This window comes from Quercus suber, unplaced genomic scaffold, assembly GCF_002906115.3.
Source record: "Quercus suber isolate HL8 unplaced genomic scaffold, Cork oak 2.0 scaffold_194, whole genome shotgun sequence".
Taxonomy (NCBI): domain Eukaryota; kingdom Viridiplantae; phylum Streptophyta; class Magnoliopsida; order Fagales; family Fagaceae; genus Quercus; species Quercus suber.
The window spans coordinates 674,103-701,921 of NW_027069652.1; the positions used below are offsets into that span (position 1 = coordinate 674,103).

The window sequence follows — 27,819 nt, forward strand, 5'->3', positions numbered from 1 at the left end:
AATTGACCAATTAATGTTGTAAGTAACAGTAATCGTAGTGTTCAATTGCATTGTCTAAAGTGGATGTGAAATGTCATGTTGCATTTACTCTTTCCTTCCTTATCTTATCAGCACCACAGTCTGTAAAGAAAATCATTGAAATCAATCCTTACATGCTTGGCACTATGGCTGTAGGAGCTACTGACTGTTAGTTTTGGCACAGAAATCTGGGCATTAAGGTAATTTAATAAAATGTTTATGCTGTTTTCCCCAGATTTAGAATGTATTTTTTCAGGCATGTTGGCTACAATTAATTTTGAGTTTGTTAGTGTATAACAATGATGATATGTTAGTATCATTAGCTTTATGCTGTCTACTTTGTAATGTTGATGTTATCAGGAAAAGTCCAATGTGTTAAGCGAACCTTTTTAGTATAGTGAAGGTGATGTCTCAATGCTTTGTATATACATTAGGTAGCTAGAAACTGGTGTTGTGGTGGTGGTTTCTACATATTGGGTTATCTTGACTATAAAAAAAAATTACTTATTTTCATTATGACACTTATTCCTTAGCTCTTTTTAAAGATGGATAATTGAAATGGTAGAAATAATAACAATCCCTCCCAAAATGGAAAAAGAGTTTGATTTGTTAAATAGTCACTTCTAATTTGACTGTTTATGCAAAGCCAGTTTGCCCAGGTTTACTTAGATATTTAAGTGGTGGCTAACCCAATGCCCAATGAAATAGCCTAACCATAGAAAATAGTTTGAACTCCTAGCATGCCCTGTTGTGAATATGTCATCACAGTCAGTGCCCACTTTTTTAGTGTATGGAACCTTTAAAACCCAATATTATGTGTTTTCCTTCTTTTGTCACTACCTAATTGACACTTTCTTGGCATTATTTAGTGCCGATTGCACGAATTGGCAAACAAGTGCAGAATTTTAGTTACAAGGGCATCAAAGCTGTTGGCAAACATTATGTACTCTTACCGTGGAATGGGTCTCTCTGTTGGGACCATGATTTCTGGATAGGATGAGACGGTAAAGACATATGACTGTATCATGTCATGTTATCACATTTTCTTTTAAGTAGAGTCTTGTAATTTGTATTTTCTATGGGCTGTAGGGTCTTGGACTATATTATGTGGACAGTGAAGGAGGACGGCTCAAAGGAACACGATTTTCTGTTGGATTTGGTTCACCCTATGCTTATGGTGTCCTGGACATTGGGTGTGTGCTCTTTCCCATTATTTTACATTGCCTAATGTCTGCTTGAAATTTGTTGAAGGAAACAATGATGTTGCTTTATTTTGAGCTTATTTCATATGATGTTGATTGGAAGTAGGTAGTATTACTTTCCTTGAAATATTAGATATAAGAGCAAACAATTAAAACATATATTAGTAACGAAAAATATATATAAAATAAAGGACTGGGAAAATCCTTTCCTTTTGGACTTGAATTTTGCTTTTGGGCACCCATACTTGCTCCTCCCAACTCCTCTTCCCTGCTTTTTGCCCAAGTTTATGGATGTATGGGAGGACTGAATCGAGGGCTAAGCATTGAAATTTGAAAGAGTTCCTAGAATTTTGTAATTGCAGGCAAGAATTTAGGTGCTTTGTTTTTAAATATTCTGCACTCCATCAATTTCTATAGCATACAACGTACAAGATGCATGAGAATTGTGGTGTAAGTTTGTCAGGCCAACCTCCATACTATTTAGGTGTTGGGGTTTATGCCCTAAAATCCAATTTATTGACATGTCATAAATAATTAAATAGTTTAATTATATGAGACTATTTATTAATGAACTAATGAGACATTATCTTAGTCCATGAGATGCATAGTATATGATTTATGTGAAAAGTCGCAGAAGATATAAATCACAAGCTCTTTGTAAACTCAGAATTTTAGTTTGTAGTCAATGATGAAATTGGGCATTTCATCTGCGAAGACTATAACATATCAACTAAGATGATTTGTCTTTATCATAGAAGTGGAGACTTTTCATTGAAATGTTGATATGTTTTAAGAGTTAAGACATATTGAACTGGACCGTTGTGAGATTTATTATTTTCCTAACGACTATCAAATGAATAATAAATCTCACAACTTCTATTTACATCAATTCTAAATCCTAAGAGAATAATGGACTTGATCATGAGGTGTAGGTTGCTTTGATATATCAGGAGTGAGATCTATAAGACATGATCAAAACCTCAGTATGTTGGGTAGCCACATTTAGTGTTGATGGAGCATATATTCTCAAGATGGAATTCATAATCTCTTAATGGAGATATAAAATATTTCATTGAGATAAGTTTAATGGGTTTGGTTATTCAGAGTGTTGGGCCCAACCACTTTAGTAAGGAGTTACTAAAGTATATATTTATTAAATTGGATTTCATAAATATATGATGAATAACATAAAGGATTAAACCAAGTACTCAAGGATTAAGATGTAGTAATCTTCAAAGTGGCAGTCAACATTCATGACTTTATATTACTACGAATATTTTAATGAAGGAGTTGCATATATAATAAAGTCTTGGGATATAATTTACTAAATATAGTGGTATTAAATATAATTAATGGCAACTTTGAAATTGTCAAGAGTTGACAAAAAAACCCAAGGCCCATTGGAGCTAGAGTCTTATTTGTTCCCTTTGGTCCCATCTTAAGCCACAAACTAAAACCTAATTGGGTAGGCCCAAAAGGCTAACCCAATTAGATAATCAGTTTTTATTTAATAAGAGTTATTAAATAAAGTAACTACCAAGGTAGTTAGTATGTACGTATGATGAAAAGAAAACAAAATAGTTTTTTCTCTGCAAGGAGAAAAAGAAGGTTTTTTCTTTGAGAATCAATGTACAAAAAGACTGATTGAGAGACCACACTTCTTGGGCACCATGTGGAATTGAGATGAAGATTAAAGGTATTCTCAAGTCTTGATTTTGAATTTCACTGCATCAAGGTACACTTTTTATTCTTTGTTCTAGAATTCAAGACTACATGTTATCTCTCATTAATGAAGTAGATCCGTGATTGTTGCTTTTGCTGTGTATTTTGTATGAGATGCAAAACTAGATTTTCCAACATTAGGAGCTTGGCGGAACAGGCCAACCTCACTCATTTTGTGTATGCATGTTTGTCAATTTGTACTTGTATGACCTCCGTAATTTGAACTTGTTCTTTTCATCAGTTTATTATGTGGGACTTGATGGATGGAAAAAGCTCTTTGGTGATGATGTTGGAGAACTTCATTACCACTACAATCCAGTTATGCGAAGTACAGTGGAACATGAAATGGTTGAAGTAGCTGGGGCATAAGGCTCATGCTGAACTTGGACACTCTGCTATAGATATTCTCTCCTTTAAGAGATGGATTCCAAGACATGCTTACAAGGCCTAAAATCCTTTAAGCACATGCATTTCTAGTTGGTCTTTTTAAACTATTTATAGATAGACTTGTCTGTAAGGCTATCACTTACCAGAGCCCATAATTCATGGCTGTGTAGTTTTGTTGGGCAGACTATTGTTGCTTATTGTTCAAAAGTTTTAATTAAATTCTATTTGGTTTTACCATATTTTAATCTGTGTGTGTGTGTGCGTGTGTGCACGCTTTCATGGCAATACCTAAGAAAAATCTTGCTTTACTTGCTCTTGTGGGCATTGGAAGACCTCATTTGGTTTGGTAGGTCCTAGTAACAAGAGACTTTCAGTAACAGTGATATTGTAGAGTTGTTACCCAAGGTTTATGCTAGTCTCTTTTGGGAAGGAAGGATTGAGTATATACTATACAGTATTTACCAATAAAATGGAACTTAAAGGAGATGAGGTATACCATTGGCCACTGGTTAATTTAAGTAGCAATGTTTTAAATTCCATTTTGCACCTAATGCATATTCCAATACCAAAATTTATTATTAAAAAAAAAAAAAAAAACTCTTTCCATACTGGGATGTTCTGGGCATTTTGCTTATTTTGGCTCGAGCATTTTTATTATTTTTTACTCCCCAAATCAAATTTGAACATGTACGTGTCATTTAAAATTGGTCATTTCAAAAAGTTTTATTCTTTTGAAAATATTATAGGAAAGGTATTTGAAATGGCTCGGTTGTTATTCGTGATTTTTCCCTAGTATAAACATTATATATTGAGTAATGACCAATGAGTGAGATGATAAATAAATAAATAAATAAAATATATATATATATATATTTAGAAACAGATGATAAATTATTATTTTTAGTTATATATTTATTTTATGAGGCATATTTAGTTACTATTATAGTTATTTTATTTATATACACGAAATGTTATTTAAAACTTTGACATTTTTACAACACTTTATATACTATGTAGTATGCCAATTGTCAAATGCTATAAATATATTCAAAACTTTTGACATACCACCTTTTTTTTTTAATTAAACATGCTCATAATATTAACTAGTCACAATAACTCTATAACAAAATAGTTTGACTTTATAATATATATATATATATATATTTTCACTTACAAATTTTTTGGAAGAAAACTCTGCATCTAAAACTGTACACCATACCAAAAAACAAAACAAAACAAAACAAAATAAAACCTCTTAGATCTGCACAGCCATCACAAAAAAAAAAAAAAAAAAAAAAAAAAAAAAAAAAAAAAAAAAAAAAAGAACTCTGCAAAATCACCTAATATGTGGTTAATATGTTGCGAAGAAGGAAAGAAATCACACAATTTTTTTATCTACAACTACAAATCCACCTACAAGAAAGAAAGAAAGGAAACAAAAATATTTGAGGAAAAATAAGAAACTATCTAATTAGATCTGCACAGCCATCACCTACTTGTACTTTAATTCCTACCATCCAAAGTAATGTGCTAGTAAAAAATAATATTCAAAATTCTATTGCAAATTACAATGGTGGACATAGCCAAGCCATACTATTCAAAATTTCTATTGCAAACTACAATGGTGGACATAGCCAAGCCATACTTGAGTTTAGTGGACTCAGGTACTACATAGTACTCAAGTCCATGAAGCTCGAGTATTAATGCATGGTACGACACATATTTTGTTAAGACCCAAGCCATACTCGAGTTTAGTGGACTTGAGTACCTCTACAGTTTCGAGTTCTAGAAACTCGAGTATGAATCTGGATGATTTTCACTCTTTTTGGTTAGTATACCCGAGCCATACTCGAGTTTAATGGAGTCGGGTACTTCTAACACAATACTCAAGTCCTAGACGAGTACCAAGTGGCACACTTTTTACACACCTATTTACTAGCGCCAACCATCGTAGTAAATGCATAATTTAACAAACGATCCCCCCGTTAGCTTTAAGCTATTTTCAGTATCTCTCTCTTTCCAAGTCCATGTGCGAGTCAGAAACTGGAAGCAGAAACTTTACTGTTGGGTCACCATTTGCAAGTCTTTGAGCAGTGTCAGTGTCTCCATCCACCAACGTGCTATCCATTTAACCTTTGAGTCAACCTTGTTGTGACCAATAGATAAAGGTAATAGTTAAATGCTTAGTTTTTAGATTGTGTTTGCAATATGAGATTTTTATGCATGAGTTAAATGCCTTAAATGCTTAGTTTTTAGAATGTGTTCGTATGAGATTTTTATGCATGAGTTTTGCAATATTAACTATGTACAACTGCTGATATATACATCGTTCTATATATATAGTGGAAATTTAACTGTGTAATGAGTTTGGCCATTTTCACCTCAAAACAAGTATTAAATTTAATTAGATAATATAATAGTGGAAATGTCAACTAAAACATCTTTTTATTATTACCACCAGTGAGTCACACATCCAGATGGTTTTGAATATCGACCTTCTAATCTATTATTAGGAAAGAAGCAAGTGTAAATTAAGCTATAACTCATTGGCGGTAATAGTTCAAAACCATCACTATAAAATTAATATGAAAATTTACAAGAAATATTTTCTAGCTATATGCTAACATAAATAAGGAAATGAAAACATAAATCATATCGATAGCATTTACTCATTCAAGGTTTCAAATTTGAGAATTGTACTTCACTAATGTGAACTTATTATAGCTAAGCTAAAAACTAATTTACCTATAATTTATCAATAAATTCAATATTTAAATCATATCATATCATATCATTTACTATATAATAAAAGTTGGGCTTGGAAGCCATGGTTGCGCCAAGTGGCTTCACCAAATTGCAAATTTTTTTTTAGATTTTTCAATAAATTCATTCACTTAATAAGGTTTTAGATAAAAACAAAAAGTTTTTGATCTTTATCAACTTCTTTGGATAAAGTAACAATAAGTGTTCTACTGAACTTCCTCTTCTTAAAAATATATATATATATATATATATATATATATATAAAGTAACCACAATGTTTAAATAATTAATTTCAAGTTGTTTGTACCAAAGGTGACTTCTGTTTTGGCTTCTACATACATAAGTATGAAATATACTAAACGTGAACCGATCTTGCTTTCTTGTGTAAAAGTCTTTTTGCTTCTTGGCAAAATTTAAAGAAAAGAATATGCTTAATAATTCATTGGGAAAAAAAGATATCTCAAAGATTAACATTTATTTATTTATTTCTTCTCCTTCTAATACTCCAAATGGCAATGCTAATGACTTTTTGTATGCATCCTATAGGGAATGTGTGTGTATAAATGCCATATTTGGTCATTAAAATTTTATCCAATTTTTCTTAAGTTTTATAATACATAATTGAATGGCATATAGCATGCATTTTGATCCAATGGCATATATCATGCATGTTTGTTTCAAGTTGCATTTAGAAGGATGTCACAGTTCAAACTTAGCATACCTAGTCAGCAAGACCACCACTCGTCAGTACCTCATTCTGCTTAGGCATGTTCTTCAGTTATGCCCCTCTTGTTCACACAACCCGCATTGCACCTTCCTCCCCTCCCCCCCCCCTCCTTCCATGGTGTGGTTCTCGGCCATTTCCTGCCCTCGTCCATCTCATTCCTGATTTGTGTTGAGACAGGGTGACCTTTCTCAAAGATCAATCGAGGGTTTAGGGACGACCCTTCGAGTTTCTTTAGGATCCAGCCATGATAATCTATCTTTCAACGTAGGGAAAACAGGAGCATAGCTTCGGAATAATGCGTCCACGCTATAGCATAGGTCAATGTATTGCCATGCATCATGTCGATACCTAATACAAACTGCAGTGACATGTGAACATGGTATCTTATACAGTTTCCATTTTTGACACATGCAAGTTCTTTGCAATAGATTAACTCCATGTATGTGATCTCCATGTCCAGCAGTCCCTGGATTATGCGGTATATGATTGTTGTTACGCGCTCAATCACGTCACCCTGTGATGCTCCGCCTTCGCCATATTTCTCATAAAGATATCCAAGGCATATTTCGACCATTTTTTTCCGAATTCAACTGCACTATGCTCTTATTGCGCACGATCATCGAAGTAAGCATTCAATTTGAATCGTGTGTATTTCACCATTGCCATAATGGGCAGGCTACGAGCACCCTTTAAAACGCCATTGAAGCACTCGAAGACGTTTGTAGTCTTCACCTCATAACAGTAACCCTTGTCAAAAGTTAGAACCCATTTCTCTTTGGGCACATCTTTCAGATATTGGTGTGTATCTCAGTTGACATTCTCAATTAAATTGAAGGTGGCATTGAACTTTCACTCCTGGGTAGCACTTGCTGCTCTCCATACTAGATTCTTTAAAGTTTCATCTAGTGTTGATGTTACTGCATAGATGATGAAGGTAGTAACGATGTTCTGTCATGGGAGGCTGTAAAAAGTCTCGATTAGTGTCTTTGAAGATAGCTTGTATCCCAGGTTATCTGTCAGATTTGACACACATGTGTCTCTGGTTGGTAACATACCTTCTTATACAAGCCAAGAACCAACCCCAAGTTTCTATGCTCTCGCTCTCGACAATGGCGAAGGCTAGTGGATAAATCTTATTATTAGCATCTGTCGCCATTGCAATCATCAATTTTCATTTATATTTTCCATAGAGGTGGGTTGCATCAATGCTAATCACGGCCTACAGTTCTTGAACCCAACAATACATGGATGAAATGCCCAAAATAATTTACTGAATGTACAGGCTCCCCATTCATAATTATCGTCCACTAGTAACTTATACTTTGTACCCGGACTCGCATCCTTAAGTCCTACCAAAAAACGCGGTAACTCTGCATAAGACTCCTTAAAATCCTCGTATATAGCTGCAACGGCCTTTTGTGTGGCATCACAAACCTTGTATGTGAACCATAATGATTATGTTAGAAATGAATACAAGTTAAATAATTATAGTTGAAGAAAAAAAAATCAAGACTTGTAAGGCTATAAGATGAAGATAATATTTCTTTCTCTTTATTCCCTTTTTTCTTTTCTTTTTCAATTTCATTTTTCATAATATAAGGTATTCATAGGTTTTGTGAAAAAAAAATATCATGCTTATACTTCACAGAAGACTGATGTCACTACATTGTATTGAAAAAATAATGCAAGTTAAAGAATACCTTGTAGTGAGATACTTCGTGTTTTAAGTCTGCCAAAGCAACGTGGTGTAAGTTCTTTATCTTATACGCAGGGTCTTCTCGTATATAACACTCAAGTACGTATTCTAAGAACACCGAATCAATCATCCGACCATCATGAGCATTCTGAATTTTGTCGCACATGTGGGGGCTCTTGCATTTTGCGATCTTCTATCCATTGTCTCCCTTGCAACAGATCGCACGAATTGACCATGGACAGGAATTATCCTCACAACTCACCATAAGCCTTTCTGAGTCTGAATGCTTAGTTTTAAAGCTAAAATTCTCTCACACTGCATACCAGGTCAATGCATGTCGCATTACCAATTTAGTCACGAATACCATCCCTTTCATTGGCTGCTCCCCAGGTGTCCAACTTGATACTTTCGCTTGCATAACCAATGATGGATTAAACATACTATCCCAACTGTTTTTGGTAAACCAGTTTGGCATAGGATTAGGATCGGGGCATGTGTCTCTATTCTCTTCTACAACCACATCTTCAATATGATCAACATCCTCATGTTCACCCAGGGTATCTAGGAACTCGTCGAAGTCATCCCTTGTAACATCAATATGGGTTGCATCATCAACAAGTCTGTGATCATCTTCATTTTTGGATATGCCCTCATGCAGTTCATCATGAGATAAATACTCTCCTTCATACACTTCCTAAGGCCCTTCCTCCTCCTAGTTGAGTGCACATAGGGAAATGTATGCCACAGTTCACTGCCATACCCATCTCCTGTGTTCTCTGCACACCCTTGATAAGACTGTAATGGTATTGAGTCGATGTGCTTATCTACAGTTCCATCCAAAACAGTATATTGTGAGCCCTCTCCAGCCTCTATTATGGCAGGCTCAACAGTGACATAGAGCTCCAAAGTAACGAATCCTTTCACCACCATTTGTTTAACAACTTCCCACATCATTTTCACTTCGGCGCCACCCGATAACTTTAGTGAATTGTAGACAACTTGGGTGCCTACAACTAGTTAAGGTGCTCGATACACGATGGAAATGTTATGCCTAGGCTGGTCTAACCCCATCACCTTCAATATTCTTTGTTTCAAGTTCATAAAACCTATCTCACACTTCACCTTAACACATATTTGCTTTTGGTTTGAGCCTTGATATGACAACCCATGCAACTCATGATAATACGTCTTTCCATCATAGTACACATAGAAAAAGTGAAAATCCATCATCAACCTGTTATTAACAATATTAAAAGTTGTCATAATCTATAAATAGTTACATAAATTTGGCATATGATAAAAGCAATTTATATTCAAACTCAACCTCCTCGACTTTGTGTATAGACATATAAATAATTGAATCTCGATCATAATGTGTATAGACACACACACACACACACACACACACACACACATATATATATATATATATTATACACATATAAAATAATAAAAGGTCAAACATTTTGACTTTATTTTATTAAGCCAATTTCTTTGTTGAGTAATGAATTCATATTATATGCAAGTTTCATAGGTAAGGTAAGTATGAGAAGGAAAGAATATATCAAGAAATTGTACGGTAGGAAAAGGGAAAAATATACCAAACTGTATATAAAGCCCTACTTTTATATTAGATAATTTTAAGTTGTGAAAAAATTGATAACTTGATATAAACAGAAAGAAAAGAGGAGTTTACGTAATTAAGAAGTTTATGTTAATTGCATTTTTTTTTTTTTTTACTTTATCTAAAAAAATAGTTAATGTTATTAGAATTTTTTTTTAATTAGTTTACCTTAAAGTTAATAAATATTAGCAATTTTTTTGTTATTTATTCCCAAAAAAAATTTTGATAAGAAAAAATAATACTTTTAAATTTGTTACTTTATTATTAGGAAATTGATGATGTAGGATAAATGTTTATAAAATTGTTACTTTATATATATATATATATATANATACTCGAGTCTGTGAAACTCGAGTACTGTGTTAGGTACCCGAGTCCATGAAACTCGGGTATCAATCTGTATTGGCCCCAATTATTGGAGCGCAAATCATGCCCATTGATACTCAAGTCCATGAAACTTGAGTATTGTGTTAGGTACCCAAGGCCATTAAACTAGGGTATCAATCTATAAAAATCATGCACATCTTTACATCCATGCAAGAAGTTCTCGCTTATTGCTGTACTCTTAAAATCTTTACGTCCATTTGATTTTTTAGTGAACAATTTTTTTTGTTTGATAAATTGATTTTGGTGAATGAAGCTAGAACTACAAATGGGTTGAATATGCTAGATGGAAAAGAGTCACAAGACACTACCAAAACCCATGAAACAATGCACAAGGTTTCCTCCATAACTAAAGATGGCTTATATTGAAACAATCAAAGCGACCACCATTTTAACAATTGCAGATTTGCAACAAACAATTTCAAAGTTGGTACAACTAACTTCAAATTAATACTAAAAGATATAAAAGTCATTTGTAGCAAAATTCTTTAATTCGTCGATTGAACTTGGCATGATACAATTATTTGTGAACAACATTATTAATTTGTAGTCAATTTTAGGGCCTTCTTAGCACCTATGCTAGACTCTTAATTCTCAGTCACTACTCACTAGTGTTGTGTCTTGAAATATTTAGCAGCCACTGTCTTGAATCCAGCATCCATTTTTCCTTATTTTACAAAACTCAACTAGTATTTGATAAGTATTCAACCTACCAAAATAACCTTCGAAAATAATTAATACTGTCCACAGTAATACATTATGTTTTCATTTTTTATTTTCTGAAGAAGCAAATTAAATTCACAGAAAAGAAAATGGCACATAGCTAGTATATGATAAGTATACAAGAGAAACCCCTTTTAAAAAGTATGCAAGAGAAACCAAAAAAAAAAAAACTGCTTTTAAAGCTTGAACTTACCAAAAGAGACCCCAAAAAGGAAAGAAAGAAAATAAAACAACTAGACTAGACATCCAAGTGAACAAAAAAGAGCATGAGACTAATCACTAGATGTTTCACTTTAAATTTTCCACATAAAGCAGTCCACCTACTCCTTGCTATGACCTATATTGGCTTGCAGGAAAGTCTCTGAGCAGAATTTGAAATAAAAGTGCTACCAAGTAATGAAACATCATGTTTAGAAAAAAAAAAATCAAAATACAAATCAATTTGAATCATTATAAAGGATTAATCCTAGGACATAAAAATCAAAAATTAAAATAATGGACAATTGATATTTTGAATGCTTAACTTAACTTAAAGTAACATATGCCATCAAGACTAGCTTACTTATTGTACAGCTAAACAGCAGCTCTATCAAGAATTACCAGGAAATGTACTTTGCTATACAGCTAATACATAGCAAAAGAAGCTCGTACACATTTCTGCATTACACCTACTGCATGTATGAATAAAAAGTAAATATGTGGCAGATTTAGCATATCTACTGCAACTTCAATGATGAATTGTGAAAGCAAAATAAATAATTGAAAGGAGATTGTTAAGAGTCCATAAAGAAAATACCATAATCACTAATAAGCAGCCTCACTCAAAAGCTTAGAACACTTTTTTTAACAATTAATGCATAAGTTTCTTTCCATACAAACAACAGTAAATTAAGATTTAAAAACTGATCATATCATAGCAATGTTTAGAACAAGTCAAAAGTCAGAACTTCTATGATTAGCATTACAAAAAAGGAAAATTTTTTACATAAATCAAGTAGTTGATCTGATGAATTGCACTTCATTGACAATTCATCCCAATTCAAGCCAAAAGTTCCAAATAGTGCACTTATGTACTCAAAGAAGGATACATGCCCATCCTTAGCAATATTTATATTGAGTTTGGGGCCCAAAAGAATAGTGGTCTTTAGCATTAACTAGTAGTGCTTCAATGGGCAATTGAATTGCAAAAGTTTAACTCAATTATCTCAAAAGCAGAACAAGGAAGTAGAGAACTAATAAGCAGTAAGCAGTAAGCAGACTGGCAATAATTCTTTGCACTAAATAGAAGCAGAAAAACCATGCATCATTGACACAATGTTTAAATAATTAATTTCAAGTTGTTTGTACCAAAGGTGACTTCTGTTTTGGCTTCTACATACATAAGTATGAAATATACTAAACGTGAACCGATCTTGCTTTCTTGTGTAAAAGTCTTTTTGCTTCTTGGCAAAATTTAAAGAAAAGAATATGCTTAATAATTCATTGGAAAAAAAGATATCTCAAAGATTAACATTTATTTATTTATTTCTTCTCCTTCTAATACTCCAAATGGCAATGCTAATGACTTTTGTATCACTGGGCATGATTTGCACTCCAGAAATTTGGGCCAATACAGATTGATACCCGAGTTTCATGGACTCGGGTACCTAACATAGTACTCAAGTTTCACGGACTCAAGTATCAATAGGCATGATTCAAGAAATTGTGGCCAATATATACTGATACTCGAGTTTAGTGGACTCGGGTACCACAATACAGTACTCGAGTTCGGTAAACTCGAGTACAAAGTGGAATTTTTAAATACCTAGATGCCATGTTAGATGTGCCACGGTGGAATAGAAAATAGGGAACTCAAGTTTAGTGAACTTGAGTACTAGAAAAAGTGGTAGATTCCCATTTAATTCTGAAACAATGTTTTTTTGCTACAAATTTCATGAAGGGGGGTATTTGGCCATTTTCGCCCAAAGTACAAACACAACACACAAACCGAGAGAGAGAGAGAGAGAGAGAGAGAGAGAGAGAGAGATTCATGAAGACAAGACATCACACCAATCAAAAGAAAGAGATAAGATCTTTTAATTTTTCTTTTTTGGCTTATCATAAAAGAAAGAAGCAAATGAAATAAATACAAACACAGACGCATCCAGTTATCAAAAAAAAAAAAAAAACACAGACATAGACACACTAACATAGAGTTAGGAGTGTTAATTTAGTGTTTGTTCCTTAAACAAAGTTGAAGAAAAATTGAGATAGTTGCAATAAATTTTTTTTCTTAATCTTCAAAATTGAAAAAGTTTTTTTTTTTAATTTAATTTTTTCAGTTTAAATTATTTTTTTAATATTTTTAATTAATTTACATGCTAATGTGGTATTTTTTAAATGGTCAAATATATTTATTATTTTTATTTTATTAATCACATAAGTATTTAACATGTTAATGTTACGTTCCGTCTTGTACAAATGTAGATTCCGTTATTAGGTTGACGGCAAAAACCAAAGAAAACATAATTTTTCGATTTCAAAAAATAAGATAGACGCGAAATTAAATTAAGAACCAAAATAAGAATTAGTCCAAAATATAAAAACGAATTTTTGCCTCGAAAAAGTAGTACTGTTCCCTCAAAATCGCTTGCAACTTAAATTTCAGTCGGTCATAAATGTCCCTTTCACTTTCACGGTCCTCGACGCGCTTTCCCTTTGAACTTTGAAACATTCCAACATAATAATAATAATTCAAACAACACGTACAAGAGCCCACCAACCAAACCACAACCTTTGATCTTTGCTTTTTTGTTTTCCTTTGTTTTTTTAGGTCTAATAATCGTGTTGGCTTGATATTGATAAAAATGAAAATGAAAATGAAAATGATAGCTGCTCTCGAATCGGACCAGGTGGAGCAACTGAGAGACATTTTCATGCGTTTTGACATGGACTCAGACGGCAGCCTAACCCAGCTCGAGCTTGCAGCTCTCCTCCGATCGCTTGGGATAAAGCCAACAGGAGACCAACTCCACGCCTTGCTGACAAACATGGACACCAATAGCAATGGCAGCGTCGAGTTTGACGAACTCGTCACTGCCATATTACCAGACATGACCCAAGAAGTGCTCATGAACCAGGAGCAGCTCTTGGAAGTGTTCAGGTCCTTCGACCGCGACGGTAATGGCTACATAACCGCCGCTGAGCTTGCTGGCTCCATGGCCAAGATGGGTCACCCTTTGACGTACAAAGAACTCTCCGAGATGATGCGCGAGGCTGACTCTAATGGTGATGGTGTCATTAGTTTTAACGAGTTCTCCACCATCATGGCCAAATCCGCCGCTGATTTTCTTGGACTCACCGTTCCAGCATCGGTATAGTTAGCTAGCGGTATATGGTGCATCCGACACATAAAGCCTCTTAAAACTCACAAAAAGTTGTATGTATCGGAAACATAATATATCTTTTTTCTTTTTTTTGTAATTTTTGTGTGTAACTAGTTGAATGTGTGTAAGGGATTTTGAGGTCATCATGTCTTTGAAAGGATTTGCAAGCAATGTTTTGGAAATCAAATTGACGACACCTCAAAAAACATCAATCCCTCTCATTGTTGAGTAGAACAATAACCTGTATATTATGTTGATATTAATCATTAGTATTTTGACTATTTTCGTATTTGTCTTCTATGATTGTTTGCCTTGGAAGTAAAAATGACTGATTTTCTAACAAATTAAAGGTTGTAGGGCCATTTATGAAGACATTTCGTGGAAAAGATAGGTGGTCCATTATATTATATTTCCTTTGGCTCATCAAACACGCTAGAGCATGTCATCGTTGAAGCAATCAGCACCGACACCATTTCTTGCCATGGTCAATATAAACGTATATACAAATAGTGTAATACTAATAGCAGTTGGATCTAAAATTATTGGTTAGGTTGGGAGGAGTTTTTCTCAAAAAAAAAAAAGGTTGGGAGGAGTTGTATTTTCTTTTTAATAGTTATATATTGCGCACTGCGTAGGTTCTAACCAAAAATTTATGGAAAAAATTACACCAATTTCTTTTCAAGTTTTATAAAATGATACTCAATTGTTTCATAAATTGACATTACCCAAACGCGGCTATAGGTCAGCTATAGCTAGGGGTGTCCATGTGACCTGGTCACCCGCCCAAACTGAAAAACCCGCCCGGACCGAGCCGTTCGCCGCCCGATTCGACTACTCTAGTGGTCGGCGGCAGGTCTCAACCCTAAACTGAAAAACCCGCCCGGACCGAGCCGTTCGCCGCCCGATTCGACTACTCTAGTGGTCGGCGGCAGGTCTCAACCCTCCAAACCCGACTCCGGCGGGTCGAGTGGCGGGTTTTCTCCTCTAAAACTGCAGCCACCCGACCCGCTCGACCACCACTTCAGATGAAAGCCTCCCCCGTTCAATCCAGCGACGATTACCCATCTTTCGCTTAGATACGGCGACGATATTTCTCAGATCCACTTAGATCTGGCGACGATTACCCATTTTTCTCTTAGATTTGGCGACAATATATCTCAGATCCACTTAGATTCGATGATTTTAGCTCAGATCTGGCAATATTTTTCAAAAAATCGCTTAGATCGGTGACGTTTAAGCTCAGATCAGTGACATGTAAGCTCAGATCGGTAACTTTGGCTCAGATCCGGCGATGTTTAAGCTCAGATCGGTGACCTTTTGCTCCCCTCCAACTAGATCCGACGCGATTTCATTCCCACACTCGTCACTGCCGTTCGTCGGTTTCAACTGAATCGAACAATCGTTTGTTAGAATCTGACCGACTCGACCTGTGATGATCGGCAGTCGGTTGCGGGTCTGATTCTCTCCCACCCGACCTGAGCGGGTCGAGTCCGAGTTGGGCACAAAACCGACTCGGCCCGGCCCGTGGACAGCCCTAGCTATAGCCGCGTTTTTTTGTAAACGCGGCTTAAAAAACGCGGCTATAGCCCACATTTTTTGTAGTGTTAATAGTTTTATATAAATTATAAGAATTTAATTTTTATTTATGAAATATTATATTTTAAAAGAATTCCTATTAACTTATGTAATAGTGTCATTCATATACAAATTTAAAGGGAAAGGGATTTCATGTAATCCATAGTTTGGGAAAGAATATTTTAAAAAATAAATAAATAATTTGTTAATAATATGACAGTTTGAGAGGTTATGGACTAAATATGCATTGATACAAACCTCAAGAGAACACATGTAAGAGTATCATTCTATTAAATTTCAAGGAAGGGTAGTGTAATTTACCTATAAATTTAATTAAAATTTGTACGAATGCAAAAATACCAAAACATTTGTTGCATCTTAACAAGTATAGGACCAAAAATAGAGAAATTTATCTCTATATGTACCTGTGTTGATCAAAAGACATTAACTCAGTGGACATGTAATGCTAAGAGTAATTATGCTGTTAAGGCACAATGATGTGTTACTTTCTCCTCTCTCATGTATTGTAGATTTCATTAATTAAAGTTATGATATGATGCACTTTTTATGTGGGATGAGGAAATATTGCATTATTGTACTTTGGGTACAAAATAATTTTCAACATAGGAGATGCTCTTTAATTGGTAGGAAATTGTTGAAATAGTAAATTTTAAGGCATATTTATACATTGACCTAATGGTCAAATGTTTCATTACCCATCAAAAATCTTGTAACTCAACTAGTTGACACATCTTGATGTTTCAAATGGAGACATCAAAATTTCAAATTTTCTCATAAATCAAATTATAACCCAATAATAGTAATAATAATAATAATAATAACAACAACAACATGTTTATAAACATAATGGAATGCTAGCAAGAAGAGAGGTAGCTGAAAGCTCAAAACGTATAAATATGACCCCTTTTTTTTTTTTTTTTTTGGCCATGGAGAGAGAGAGAGAGAGAGAGATCCACAAATGGAAGTGCTCCGGAACTACTTAAACATTACCCTACACAAATACCAGTAACACTGGATTAAAAGCTCAAACCGCAGTGTAATTATGGCTTAAATTTATTATAACTATAATGCACAGATAGCTCATTAAGAAAGTATGCAAAATGAATGAGTTGGGAGCAACCGCCCGTAAGTTTCTTAATTGTCATGATATCAGACCATGGTTTCTTTGGGGAGTTTCTAAGTTACAGCAGTAAGAACCAAAAAAACAACAAAACAAAAGCACCATGAACAAAGGGGAATATATTATATATAGAGAGAGAGAGAGAGAGAGAGAGAGAGAGAGAGAGAGAGCCCGAAACAAAAGTATAACTATTATACATGATAAGAAATAAAAAGAAATAGTACTAGAGAAAGAAAAAGGCATACTAAATATTTCTCTATTCTGTAGACTATAATAAAAAGCAACACTATCAAATATTCCTACAATGAATTTTCTCGGTTCTGTATGTCACTAATTTAATTTATACAATGATACAAAAAGCAGGTATAATAACCAATGTGTAACCTCAGATGGTCAAAAATAAAATCTTTACAATAATAATATTCCACCCATCTACGATATGCTACAGATGACTAATGCGTCTGTACAGTAATCAAGCAAGGGTAATCTCTAGGCCGTCTGCTTTAATTGAGTTATACACACAGCAGAAAATTTTCAAAGTTCACACACATATCTCCGACCTGCAATTTTTTGCCAGCTAACCATCCAAAACCGATTTCAACAATATCACGTATGGTTATGATTATTATCTTTTAAACGGTTAGTCCTTGCTGCTAAGCGGGCTCTGAAGCCTACAGTTGTTGGCCGCAATGATCTCTGCCGTACCATTTCACAATATTCAGGATCATTTGGTAGGCTCTCATGCCTTATCCACTGTATTGTTTGATGGTACATAGGAAAGAAGCGCATTTTAATTGCTGAGAACGAGAAGTACGGTATTAGGGTTGAGATCACCACAAATAGAGTGACGAGCCAATAAGAAGGGGTCGGAGCAAGGACTTCAATGAAAATTTTGTAAGCAGTGGTAGAAAAGGTAGGAGACATGGCTCCATAAGCCAAGAGGAAAAGGTACCAAAACGCAATTGAACCCCAGATAACAACATGTTGCACCAAGGTGAAGTAAGTTATAAAAAGTGCCATCTGCAAGTTTACGACCCAAACAATGCATGTATACATTGTTGCTCCTAAAATATCCCTCCCAGCAGTCTGCCCATCATTATTGAAAGCCTGCAGCTCCAGTGCTTTTGTGCAGAAAAAGAAAATTATTATAGCACTGCAAAACCCATTTAACATCCAGCTGAGTATTCGACGCCAGCTGAAAAGGAGATTCTGCACCCCTTCTTGGTATAACAGAGGAAACTGCCAAGGGAAACAAGAAACAGTTACTACATAAGCATTTATCAAAAGTCAAACAATATAAAATTGGCCAAGGACCTTGTAGTCCAACTAGCACCTCCTGATGTTTCCAATGGAGACGTCCAAGGTTCAAATCCCCCTTCCCCATTATTGTATCTATTGAATATAATATACATATATACACCCACGCACACACAAAATTAGAGCTTCTTTTATGTTACTCCAATAATAACCAAGGGGGCTTTGGTTGTTCAATGCTATATGCAACTCCTGCTACAACTATTTGCAGTTGTTTTTCTGGTACATGATAATGAAAACTCAACCAAGAAATCCCAAACAATAGTAGGCCCAAATGCTTTTTTGTCACTTTACTCTACCACTTTCATCTTAATAATCGTTTCAACTTTCTTTCTTCTACTAAGAATTTTTACAGTCACATGCAATGGCCATATAGCAGTACATACCATTTTAAGTTACTAACAGTTCTTAATGGCACCAATGGTCTCTTTGGCCAATGGCATTGGTTGGAGGTTCTCAAGTGTTCTCAACCAAAGAACAAAACTTGAAGCCACCATATGGATAAAATAAAATAAAACAAAATCATCCACATTACTCTGAGGACTTGAAATGAATTAAGTGGACCAAGGGGTAGAGGAATAGGCATTACACATGTAACACATTCTTGTCTGTACCATATGAAGGAAAAGTTACAAGAAGTTCCTTTCTGAACACCCCCTCCCCCTCCCGAAAGAAAAAGAAGCCCAGATGCGTTGTGTTACTTTTATATACTAAGTCATTGATCATCATAAGAGACATAATTTAATACACGTACTATATAGTTGACTCACCTTGAGACAATACCTTGCAGAAACATCCTGGTCAAAAACTCCCATAGCAACAACCGGAATTGATGAGAAGAAAACATTATAGAGTGACAAAAACCAATCATTGTATGCAGGTTGCCCAGAGAATGATGCATATGCCTCATATAAGAATAGAGTGAAACCAAATGTGACATTCTTGTAGAAAAAGTAGCATATCTGCCAATAGAAGAATGAACAAAGTAAATTAATTAAAAAGGTTTAAACTTATGACAAGATTTAGAAAAAAATTTCAATTTTTCCAGATTTCTAAATACAAATACAAGAATGGATTACCATTGATGAGATCCTTCTGTAACACCAATGTCCATGCACAAGCAGCAAACGCTCCAAATATCGGAACTGTGCAATTGCAATATCACTTGACATGACCGCCTGAATTGAAAAATATGTACAGAGGAAAATGAGCATACGTAGTGAGAAACACAAACAACAAAAATAATTTATATTTGATTCAAGATAAAAATGTTTAACAATCTGAGCACCTGCATTCCTTCGACACCACTAATTCCAATCCCTATATCTGCTTCTTGAAGCATTCCCACATCATTGGCACCATCACCAATTGCTAATGTTGTTTTCCCCGTTCCAGATTTAACCAGTCTTGTAACCTTTTATTTTTTTCAGCAGGAAAAACAAATTACTCCTAAATGGTAATTATGTACTTAAAACAGAAAAGAAAAGAAAGGTTCTTGTGGAGGTTAAAGACACAGAAAAATGATAAACCCACCAGAGCCTTCTGTTTTGGTGATGAGCGACAGCATATAACAGATGCACAACGAATTGCAAGCTCCAGAAACATTTTCTTCATATCATCCTCTAGAGCATAACTAAGTGATTTCCCATCGATGATCAAAGCAAATGCCTCAGAGCTCCTACTTGATGAAGTAAGCTGACCCTTCCCTTCAGTTATCTGACGGAGGACACTTTCCTTTGATGCCTAAAAAAGGAATCAGAATTATCCCATCAATATTACATGAACAATGATTTAGAAAATATCACTACTTTAATTCTACCAAGTATCACGGCATAATTACTGAAGCATGGAGCTTCATCAAACCAGTTTAAAGAAAAATTCTGTCCAGGCCAAAAATACTAATGGTGAGCCAATAAAATGCATTTAATTGGTACTACCAAAATAAAGGTAAGGCCAGAGAATATTTTTGTTGATGTAGTGATTGTAGACATGATTATCCATATTTGAATAGAATAAATATACTAAAAGACTGAAAATGGAGAAATGGAAAAATATTATTTGTGTTAAGGTTCAAGATTACTTGCTAATTAGGAATACCTCAAACTGAAGACTAAATGAAAATCACCCTCTATTACCTTAGCAATGGCTGCCTTATCTCCTGCCTTTTCTAGTGCTTGAATTTGGGGAGTCTCCAAATTAATTATAATCTGCTTCATTCCTTGTCTAAGCAAACTACATGAAAAACTGCAAATTTATAGAATTTAGTCAGACATCTTCAAAAACAGAATGAGAGGTACGCCTCAATTCATGGTCAATATAACAGTCAAACCCAGGAATCATACCCAATATTTATGGCAGTCTCCATCTTGTCTCCAGTCAAAACCCAAATCTTAATTCCTGCTCCGGCAAGCCTGTCAATGCAGCTAGGAACCTGACAAGCAAAATAGAATAAATATAGATACCAAACAAAATAATCAATAAAAGTGTACATTCATTTGTAATCAGTATTTTCAACCCACCCCATTTTGGAGTTTGTCCTCAACAGCAGTTGCACCAAGAAGGATTAGACCCCTCTCAATCTTCTCTGCTACTTCATCAAGCAATGTTTCCTGATCAGCACTAACTGAATTCTTTGCCTCAGTGAATTTCTCATTGAACTCTTTGTATTCTTCTTCATCAAGTTCACGATAGGCAAGTATCAAGGTTCTCAGGCCTGCATCAGCATAATTATTCACATGCTCCCTGGTCTCATCTTCAAACTCCCTACCATTCTTGGCAAGCCTTTCAAACATGACACTGCATGGGAAATGAATTAGGAAGATGATGATATGCAATCAAAGCTGATAGAGATTATTCTGAGGTTTTAAGATGTGTTATCACAAACCTGTCAGCACCTTTACAAAGTAATAGTATTTTTCCTTCCTCATCTCTCACTATCACAGACATCCGCTTCCTTGAGCTGTCAAACTCTAAAACATTCAGAATTTTATACAACCTGCAAAAGGAAATTATTCATTGAGACAGTCTTTTCCGATTTAAGCATTACTTAAAAAGAAAGTAGCCCCACATGCACATGTATATGCAGCCACTCTAGAGGGAGTATGTAACCCTGTTTCATAGCCCTCTACATCCACCATGTGATGCATATCACATACTACACCAAAGAGAATGGAATTTAAAAGAATATGTCTGCATATATATGCCAGTATAATTAGAAGCAAAATCACGTAAGGGACCCATGAACTGGGTATTCAGATGAATCCATATGCACACCAATGGAACAGTAGGGGTGGGGCTCTACATTGATGCCAGGGTGCTCATAGGACCACCCTGACCTATAAAAAAAATTATTATATATAAATTTAAAAAATTTTATGATTTTTTTTACCTTTAAAAAAATTTGATACCACCCTAAATTTTTCTAGGCCCAATATAAATAAACTTTCGATAAAGTTTGTCAACAAACTTGGTTGTAGATTAAGGCTACAACTCCATTTAATATTATTTTTTTATTGAATGTGAACTTTGACAATTTCACCATTGGATGATATATTCTTCTTATATTCTCCTTTCTTTCAAAATATCAATAAAATCAAAGATCAATAACTATGTTATCAATCAAATGTTTAAATTTTGAGTTGTTGTAGACTAAAATTATACATAAAAAATAAGTTTATGGATCAAATAGTAAATAAAATCCAATAGACATGAAATTTGACATGTGTTTTAAATACCATTCTTGGCAAGCCTTTCAAACATGACACTGCATGGGAAATGAATTAGGAAGATGATGATATGCAATCAAAGCTGATAGAGATTATTCTGAGGTTTTAAGATGTGTTATCACAAACCTGTCAGCACCTTTACAAAGTAATAGTATTTTTCCTTCCTCATCTCTTACTATCACAGACATCCGCTTCCTTGAGCTGTCAAACTCTAAAACATTCAAAATTTTATACAACCTGCAAAAGGAAATTATTCATTGAGACAGTCTTTTCCGATTTAAGCATTACTTAAAAAGAAAGTAGCCCTACATGCACATGTATATGCAGCCACTCTAGAGGGAGTATGTAACCCTGTTTCATAGCCCTCTACATCCACCATGTGATGCACATCACATACTACACCAAAGAGAATGGAGTTTAAAAGAATATGTCTGCATATATATGCCAGTATAATTAAAAGCAAAATCAAGTAAGGGACCCATGAACTGGGTATTCAGATGAATCCATATGCACACCAATGGAACAGTAGGGGCGGGGCTCTACATTGATGCCAGGGTGCTCATAGGACCACCCTGACCTGTAAAAAAAATTATTATATATAAATTTAAAAAATTTTATGATTTTTTTTTACCTTTAAAAAAATTTGATACCACCCTAAATTTTTCTAGGCCCAATATAAATAAACTTTCGATAAAGTTTGTCAACAAACTCGGTTGTAGATTAAGGCTTCAACTCCATTTAATATTATTTTTTTATTGAATGTGAACTTTGACAAATTCACTATTGGATGATATATTCTTCTTATATTCTCATTTCTTTCAAAATATCAATAAAATCAAAGATCAATAACTATGTTATCAATCAAATGTTTAAATTTTGAGTTGTTGTAGACTAAAATTATACATAAAAAATAAGTTTATGGATCAAATAGTAAATAAAATCCAATAGACATGAAATTTGACATGTGTTTTAAAAACATAAAGAATATGCAATTCAACTATTATATTTTAAAAAAATGCAGTCATGTTAATTTGTTTAGCGAGAGTTGTAGCCTTAAGTTATAACTAAGTTTGTAGTCAAACTTTGGTTTCTTGAACAATATATTAGGCATTTTTTTTTTAGTCAATATATGAAATTCACTTTTTATATTTTATATAATTTAAGTTTCATAATGACCGCCTTGGAAAAAATTCCTGAAGCTGCCATTGCATGGAAGCCAAAGAGCATAGCATACATAAGTTCTAATTTCTGATTTTATAAAACATGCAATGAGAAAAACTGACCGTTCAATTCCATTTCCAGTCACTGGATCCAATTCATGCAATGATATGCTAGTCTGTGTCCTTTTGTAGAATTCAAAACCAAGTTCTCGTGCTGCAATCACAAATGCTGCTTCATCTGGAGATTCAGCTTCATATGAAACCTTCCTTGTTTCTTCATCCACTTCAGGAATGGCAGTATGACAAATTGCCAACAAACGAAAAAATTTCTGAATGACAGCTGCACGAGGCTCATTAACCCATTTTCCATTCATAATCCTCTCATCTTTAAAGTTAAAGCCTTTTATGAGTAACTTTGAATCAGTAGAATCCTTGATGTGGTCATATCCATTTACATTTTCATCACGCAAAGGTGAGGCTTTTCTTGTATGCATAGCCCTCTCAACCTCTGTAACACCAAGACCATAAGCTGTCCCAGCCACAGAACACTTGATGAACTCCATTGAATTGCATGTCAAAGTTCCGGTCTTATCAGAAAGTATTGTGTCAACTTGGCCAAGTTCCTCATTCAAATTTGAGGTACGGGCATGTGCCGGTTTGTCAGCTTCTTCATAGTACATGTGAATATCTTGATTGATGAAGATGCTCTGAAGAACTTTGACAATTTCTATTGACACATACAAGGAGATTGGAATAAAGTAATTATATAACATCAGGGCTGTCAGAAAGTGAAAAATAGCTGCAGATGGTGCTCTTTTGGGGTCAAAGAAAACTGTAGAATCATCTGGTCTAAGATACCACCTTTTCGACCTCCCATTTTCTAAGTCATCTTCAGTTGCAATGCCAAAGAGAATAGAACCAACGAATGCCATCAGAAATAGAATAGAGAATAAGAAGTAGATAATTCTGTCCATCTTCTTCTCAATTTTGCTTCTCTTCGAAGGGGGATCAGTAGAATTCTGAATAACCTTTGTGTCCTGACCAGTGAAGATAACAGCCCCATAAATGTAGTCTGTATTTCGGAGTTTAGAATCTCTGAGAAGAAGTTGCTGAGGAGAGAGGGGATACTGCGACTCTTCAAACTCCATACTTCCAACAAAAGAGTACAAATTTGCATTGGGGTCTTCGCATTTAACAATAGCCTTAAAATTACAGAAGTTGGAGTCCTCATTTAAGAGTGAGGTAACCTCCAATGCTTGTTTTAATTTCAAATTTGTCTCGCCATCAAGGTTCATGGTCTCAACATAGCAGATTGCATCATCATAACTGGATGAAAGCAAGAGGAGGTCTGCCGGAAAGAATTCATCCTTCTTTACCTTTACTATATCTCCCACTCTCAGGTTCTTCCATTCAGTATGATTAAAAACTCCATCACGTTGATGCACTTTAACCTTTCTATTGTTCACCTCCATATCCTGCAAAAAATATTTCACATGTAAAATTATATATCTAGCTGTAACAGCTAGCCTGAAAGAACAAATACGCCTATATTGTTAGCACTTTGGCCTATGTTGTAAAGTATTGATCTCTGACCACAGGCAAGAGAATATAGCAATCATAATAATTAGTATTGTACAATTGAAAAAGAATAATAAACTATCTAGTAAATCCAGGTAATATGGAAACATAATTTATGGAACTATTTTTTTTATTCATCATCAAAATCAACAATGCAAAAGGAGAAAATGTTATCATCCTATAGAGATCATGTGAACTAAATACTTTTTTCAAAGTACACATTACCCAACCAAACAACCACATGCTACAAATTTAAACAGATTACTTGACTTTTCCCACATCCAATCTATTAAGATGATTAAAAAATGCCCCTTGCATCCACTGTAGTAATGAAACTAGCAAATATTTCAGAGGATCTACACTTGTCCTTACAAATTCTTATAGCAACAAAAGAAATACTTCCATCCCAACGGTGCCCTCCAAGACTTAGGACACTTCCCAATGAGCAGATTTCCAAGACATTCCTCTTCTTTTTTTTCCCTTTATAAAAATGTGTTTAGGAAAACAAAAGTCCAGCTTAATCAGTTCAAGTTTAGGAGACTCTTCTACTGGTCTTTTTGATTCTATACAAGCATATTGTAATTGAACAAGAAAGACAGAGAAGCTCAGGAAAATATTATAACCATATTATAAGGATCAATTAATAGAACCAAACTAGACAAGTAAAAAAGGGGTACCTGCTTCTTTCGCCTCCAATCTTCAATACCCTCTTTAATCATTGTTGCTCCAATAACGATAATAAGAGGAATGATAGCACTAACAGCATTATAAGGAGCGAGTGGGGTGAAGGCCAAGGTTCCAGCAACCAAGAAGAAAAAATTGGCCACCCTCCTAAACTGCTCAAACAATGATTTAGGCAAGAAAGTGGCAAGTGTATATTTTGTAGACCTAACATAATTGGCTCCATAATTATGAATTTCAGCTTGTATGCAATCTTGTTCATTGCAATAAACAACCCTGGAAAACCCTGGACCACCAATCTGTGAATGGTCATCATCTGTCATAGATGACCTCCCACATCTGAATGAGTAAAGGTTGCTGAGTTTCAGCTTTCTCTTTATACCACCCCTCATTTTTTGTTCCCTCTAGAACAACCTCTCACTAACCCCAATGACAAATATCAGAGAAACACAATAGGAAGTACAACAATTCCTTCCTTCCTTCCAAAGCTAATTCACTCACCAGTAAATGCAGCTTCTTCAAGGATCCACAGCCCCTTCAAAATTCAAAAACAACCCACTAAGAATATGACTCAATCAGCTACAAGAAAAGTAGCTCCTCTCTAGGAAAAACAGATTTTATTATTATTATTATTATTATTTTTCCCACAAGCCCCAAAAAATTCACAAATTTGTAACTCCAACACCCAGAAAAAGAATGAATAAATAAAGCAATACTAGTCAGTCTAAAACAATATTAAAACAGAACCCCAGAAAAAGTAAAGACAAAAAGCTCAGAAACCCAGTAATTAGAAAGTGAAAACAAAACAGAAAACCAGAGAAACAAGAAGGAAGCAGAAAAGAAAAAGAAGTTTGGGAAAGAACACGTGTGCAGAGACAAGAAGTCCAGGTAGTTACGAGTCACAACGACCAACTAATCCTATTCCTATATCATACGCACCGTCAAAATGTAATCTCCGCCCCAAAAACAACAACAACAACAACAACAACATGTAACTCAGCCCAGAATACCCAACCCAACCCAAAATTATTTAATATAAAAATATAGAAAAACAAAGGCCGTTCGACAAGGCTGTAATATAGGCCCTACAGAGAGAGAGGCAAGGCAATCACGTACTAGTACGAGAGGATGAGATGAATAATATTCGCATATCTGAATGTTTCCTCTGAGGCTTTTCAACGCAGACTTGGTTTCGATCTCGCATTTTGACTATGTTTCACGCGCATTTTGCTGGCTTCTCTCTCTCTCTCTCTCTCTCTCTCTCTCTATCTGCCTTGTATTTGTGTGAAGGCTATTCTTTTCTCTCTTTTTTTCCCAAATAACTATAAGGGAATGTGAGAGAGAAGGGATTGAAATTTTCAACGGGTGAAGGAGGACACAGGAAAAGGAAGGAAGGCGGAAAGATCTAGAAGAAGGAGAAGAGTAAATGGGTTTTGATTAAAAGAGAAGAATTTTGATTTCGCGGGAGAGCTTAGGAGCTCATCAATGGTGACTAAAAGCGTTTGCGGCCCTCTCTTTTTTTTTTTTTGAGAAGACTACGTTCGACAAGGCTGTAATATAGGCCCTACAGAGAGAGAGGCAAGGCAATCACGTACTAGTACGAGAGGATGAGATGAATAATATTCGCATATCTGAATGTTTCCTCTGAGGCTTTTCAACGCAGACTTGGTTTGGATCTCGCATTTTGACAATGTTTCACGCGCATTTTGCTGGCTCCTCTCTCTCTCTCTATCTGCCTTGTATTTGTGTGTAGGCTATTCTTTTCTCTCTTTTTTTCCCAAATAACTATAAGGGAATGTGAGAGAGAAGGGATTGAAATTTTCAACGGGTGAAAGAGGACACAGGAAAAGGAAGGAAGGCGGAAAGATCTAGAAGAAGGAGAAGAGTAAATGGGTTTTGATTAAAAGAGAAGAATTTTGATTTCGCGGGAGAGCTTAGGAGCTCATCAATGGTGACTAAAAGCGTTTGCGGCCCTCTCTTTTTTTTTTTTTGAGAAGACTTTCTTTTTCTCTGTCTGGGAATTTAAAAATTCTT

General features: G+C 34.9%; 2 protein-coding genes and 1 long non-coding RNA gene across 5 annotated transcripts; 2 read left to right on the forward strand and 1 right to left on the reverse strand.

Annotated features, from left to right (window-relative positions):
- On the forward strand, positions 1-1,230 carry LOC112010820 (uncharacterized). The gene is made up of 3 exons (XR_010631067.1): positions 1-218; positions 888-1,022; positions 1,108-1,230. It is a non-coding gene; the product is annotated as an uncharacterized LOC112010820 (long non-coding RNA).
- Positions 1,231-13,979: 12,749 nt separating this feature from the next.
- LOC136069873 (probable calcium-binding protein CML16) lies at positions 13,980-14,892 on the forward strand. Its single transcript, XM_065778940.1, has one exon. It carries the CDS (start codon positions 14,093-14,095, stop codon positions 14,603-14,605), a length of 513 nt encoding a protein of 170 aa, XP_065635012.1. The 5' UTR covers positions 13,980-14,092; the 3' UTR covers positions 14,606-14,892.
- Positions 14,893-17,551: 2,659 nt separating this feature from the next.
- On the reverse strand, positions 17,552-27,307 carry LOC112005602 (putative phospholipid-transporting ATPase 9). 3 transcript variants are annotated; one of them, XM_065778942.1, is made up of 12 exons: positions 26,902-27,307; positions 25,782-26,320; positions 23,650-25,001; positions 21,526-21,636; positions 21,161-21,437; positions 20,984-21,072; positions 20,777-20,885; positions 20,175-20,384; positions 19,930-20,055; positions 19,721-19,819; positions 19,412-19,603; positions 17,552-18,566 (listed from the first exon to the last, which is right to left on the reverse strand). In XM_065778942.1, the coding sequence occupies exons 2-12, from the start codon at positions 26,175-26,177 to the stop codon at positions 17,934-17,936; spliced, it is 3,594 nt and encodes a 1,197-aa protein (XP_065635014.1). In that variant the 5' UTR covers positions 26,178-26,320; positions 26,902-27,307; the 3' UTR covers positions 17,552-17,933. The 3 variants fall into 3 exon arrangements, with proteins under 3 accessions (XP_065635014.1, XP_065635013.1, XP_065635015.1); XM_065778941.1 differs by having other exon boundaries at positions 25,782-27,307; XM_065778943.1 differs by lacking the exon at positions 21,526-21,636 and adding an exon at positions 22,493-22,603 and having other exon boundaries at positions 25,782-27,307.
- Between the last annotated feature and the right edge of the window lie 512 nt (positions 27,308-27,819).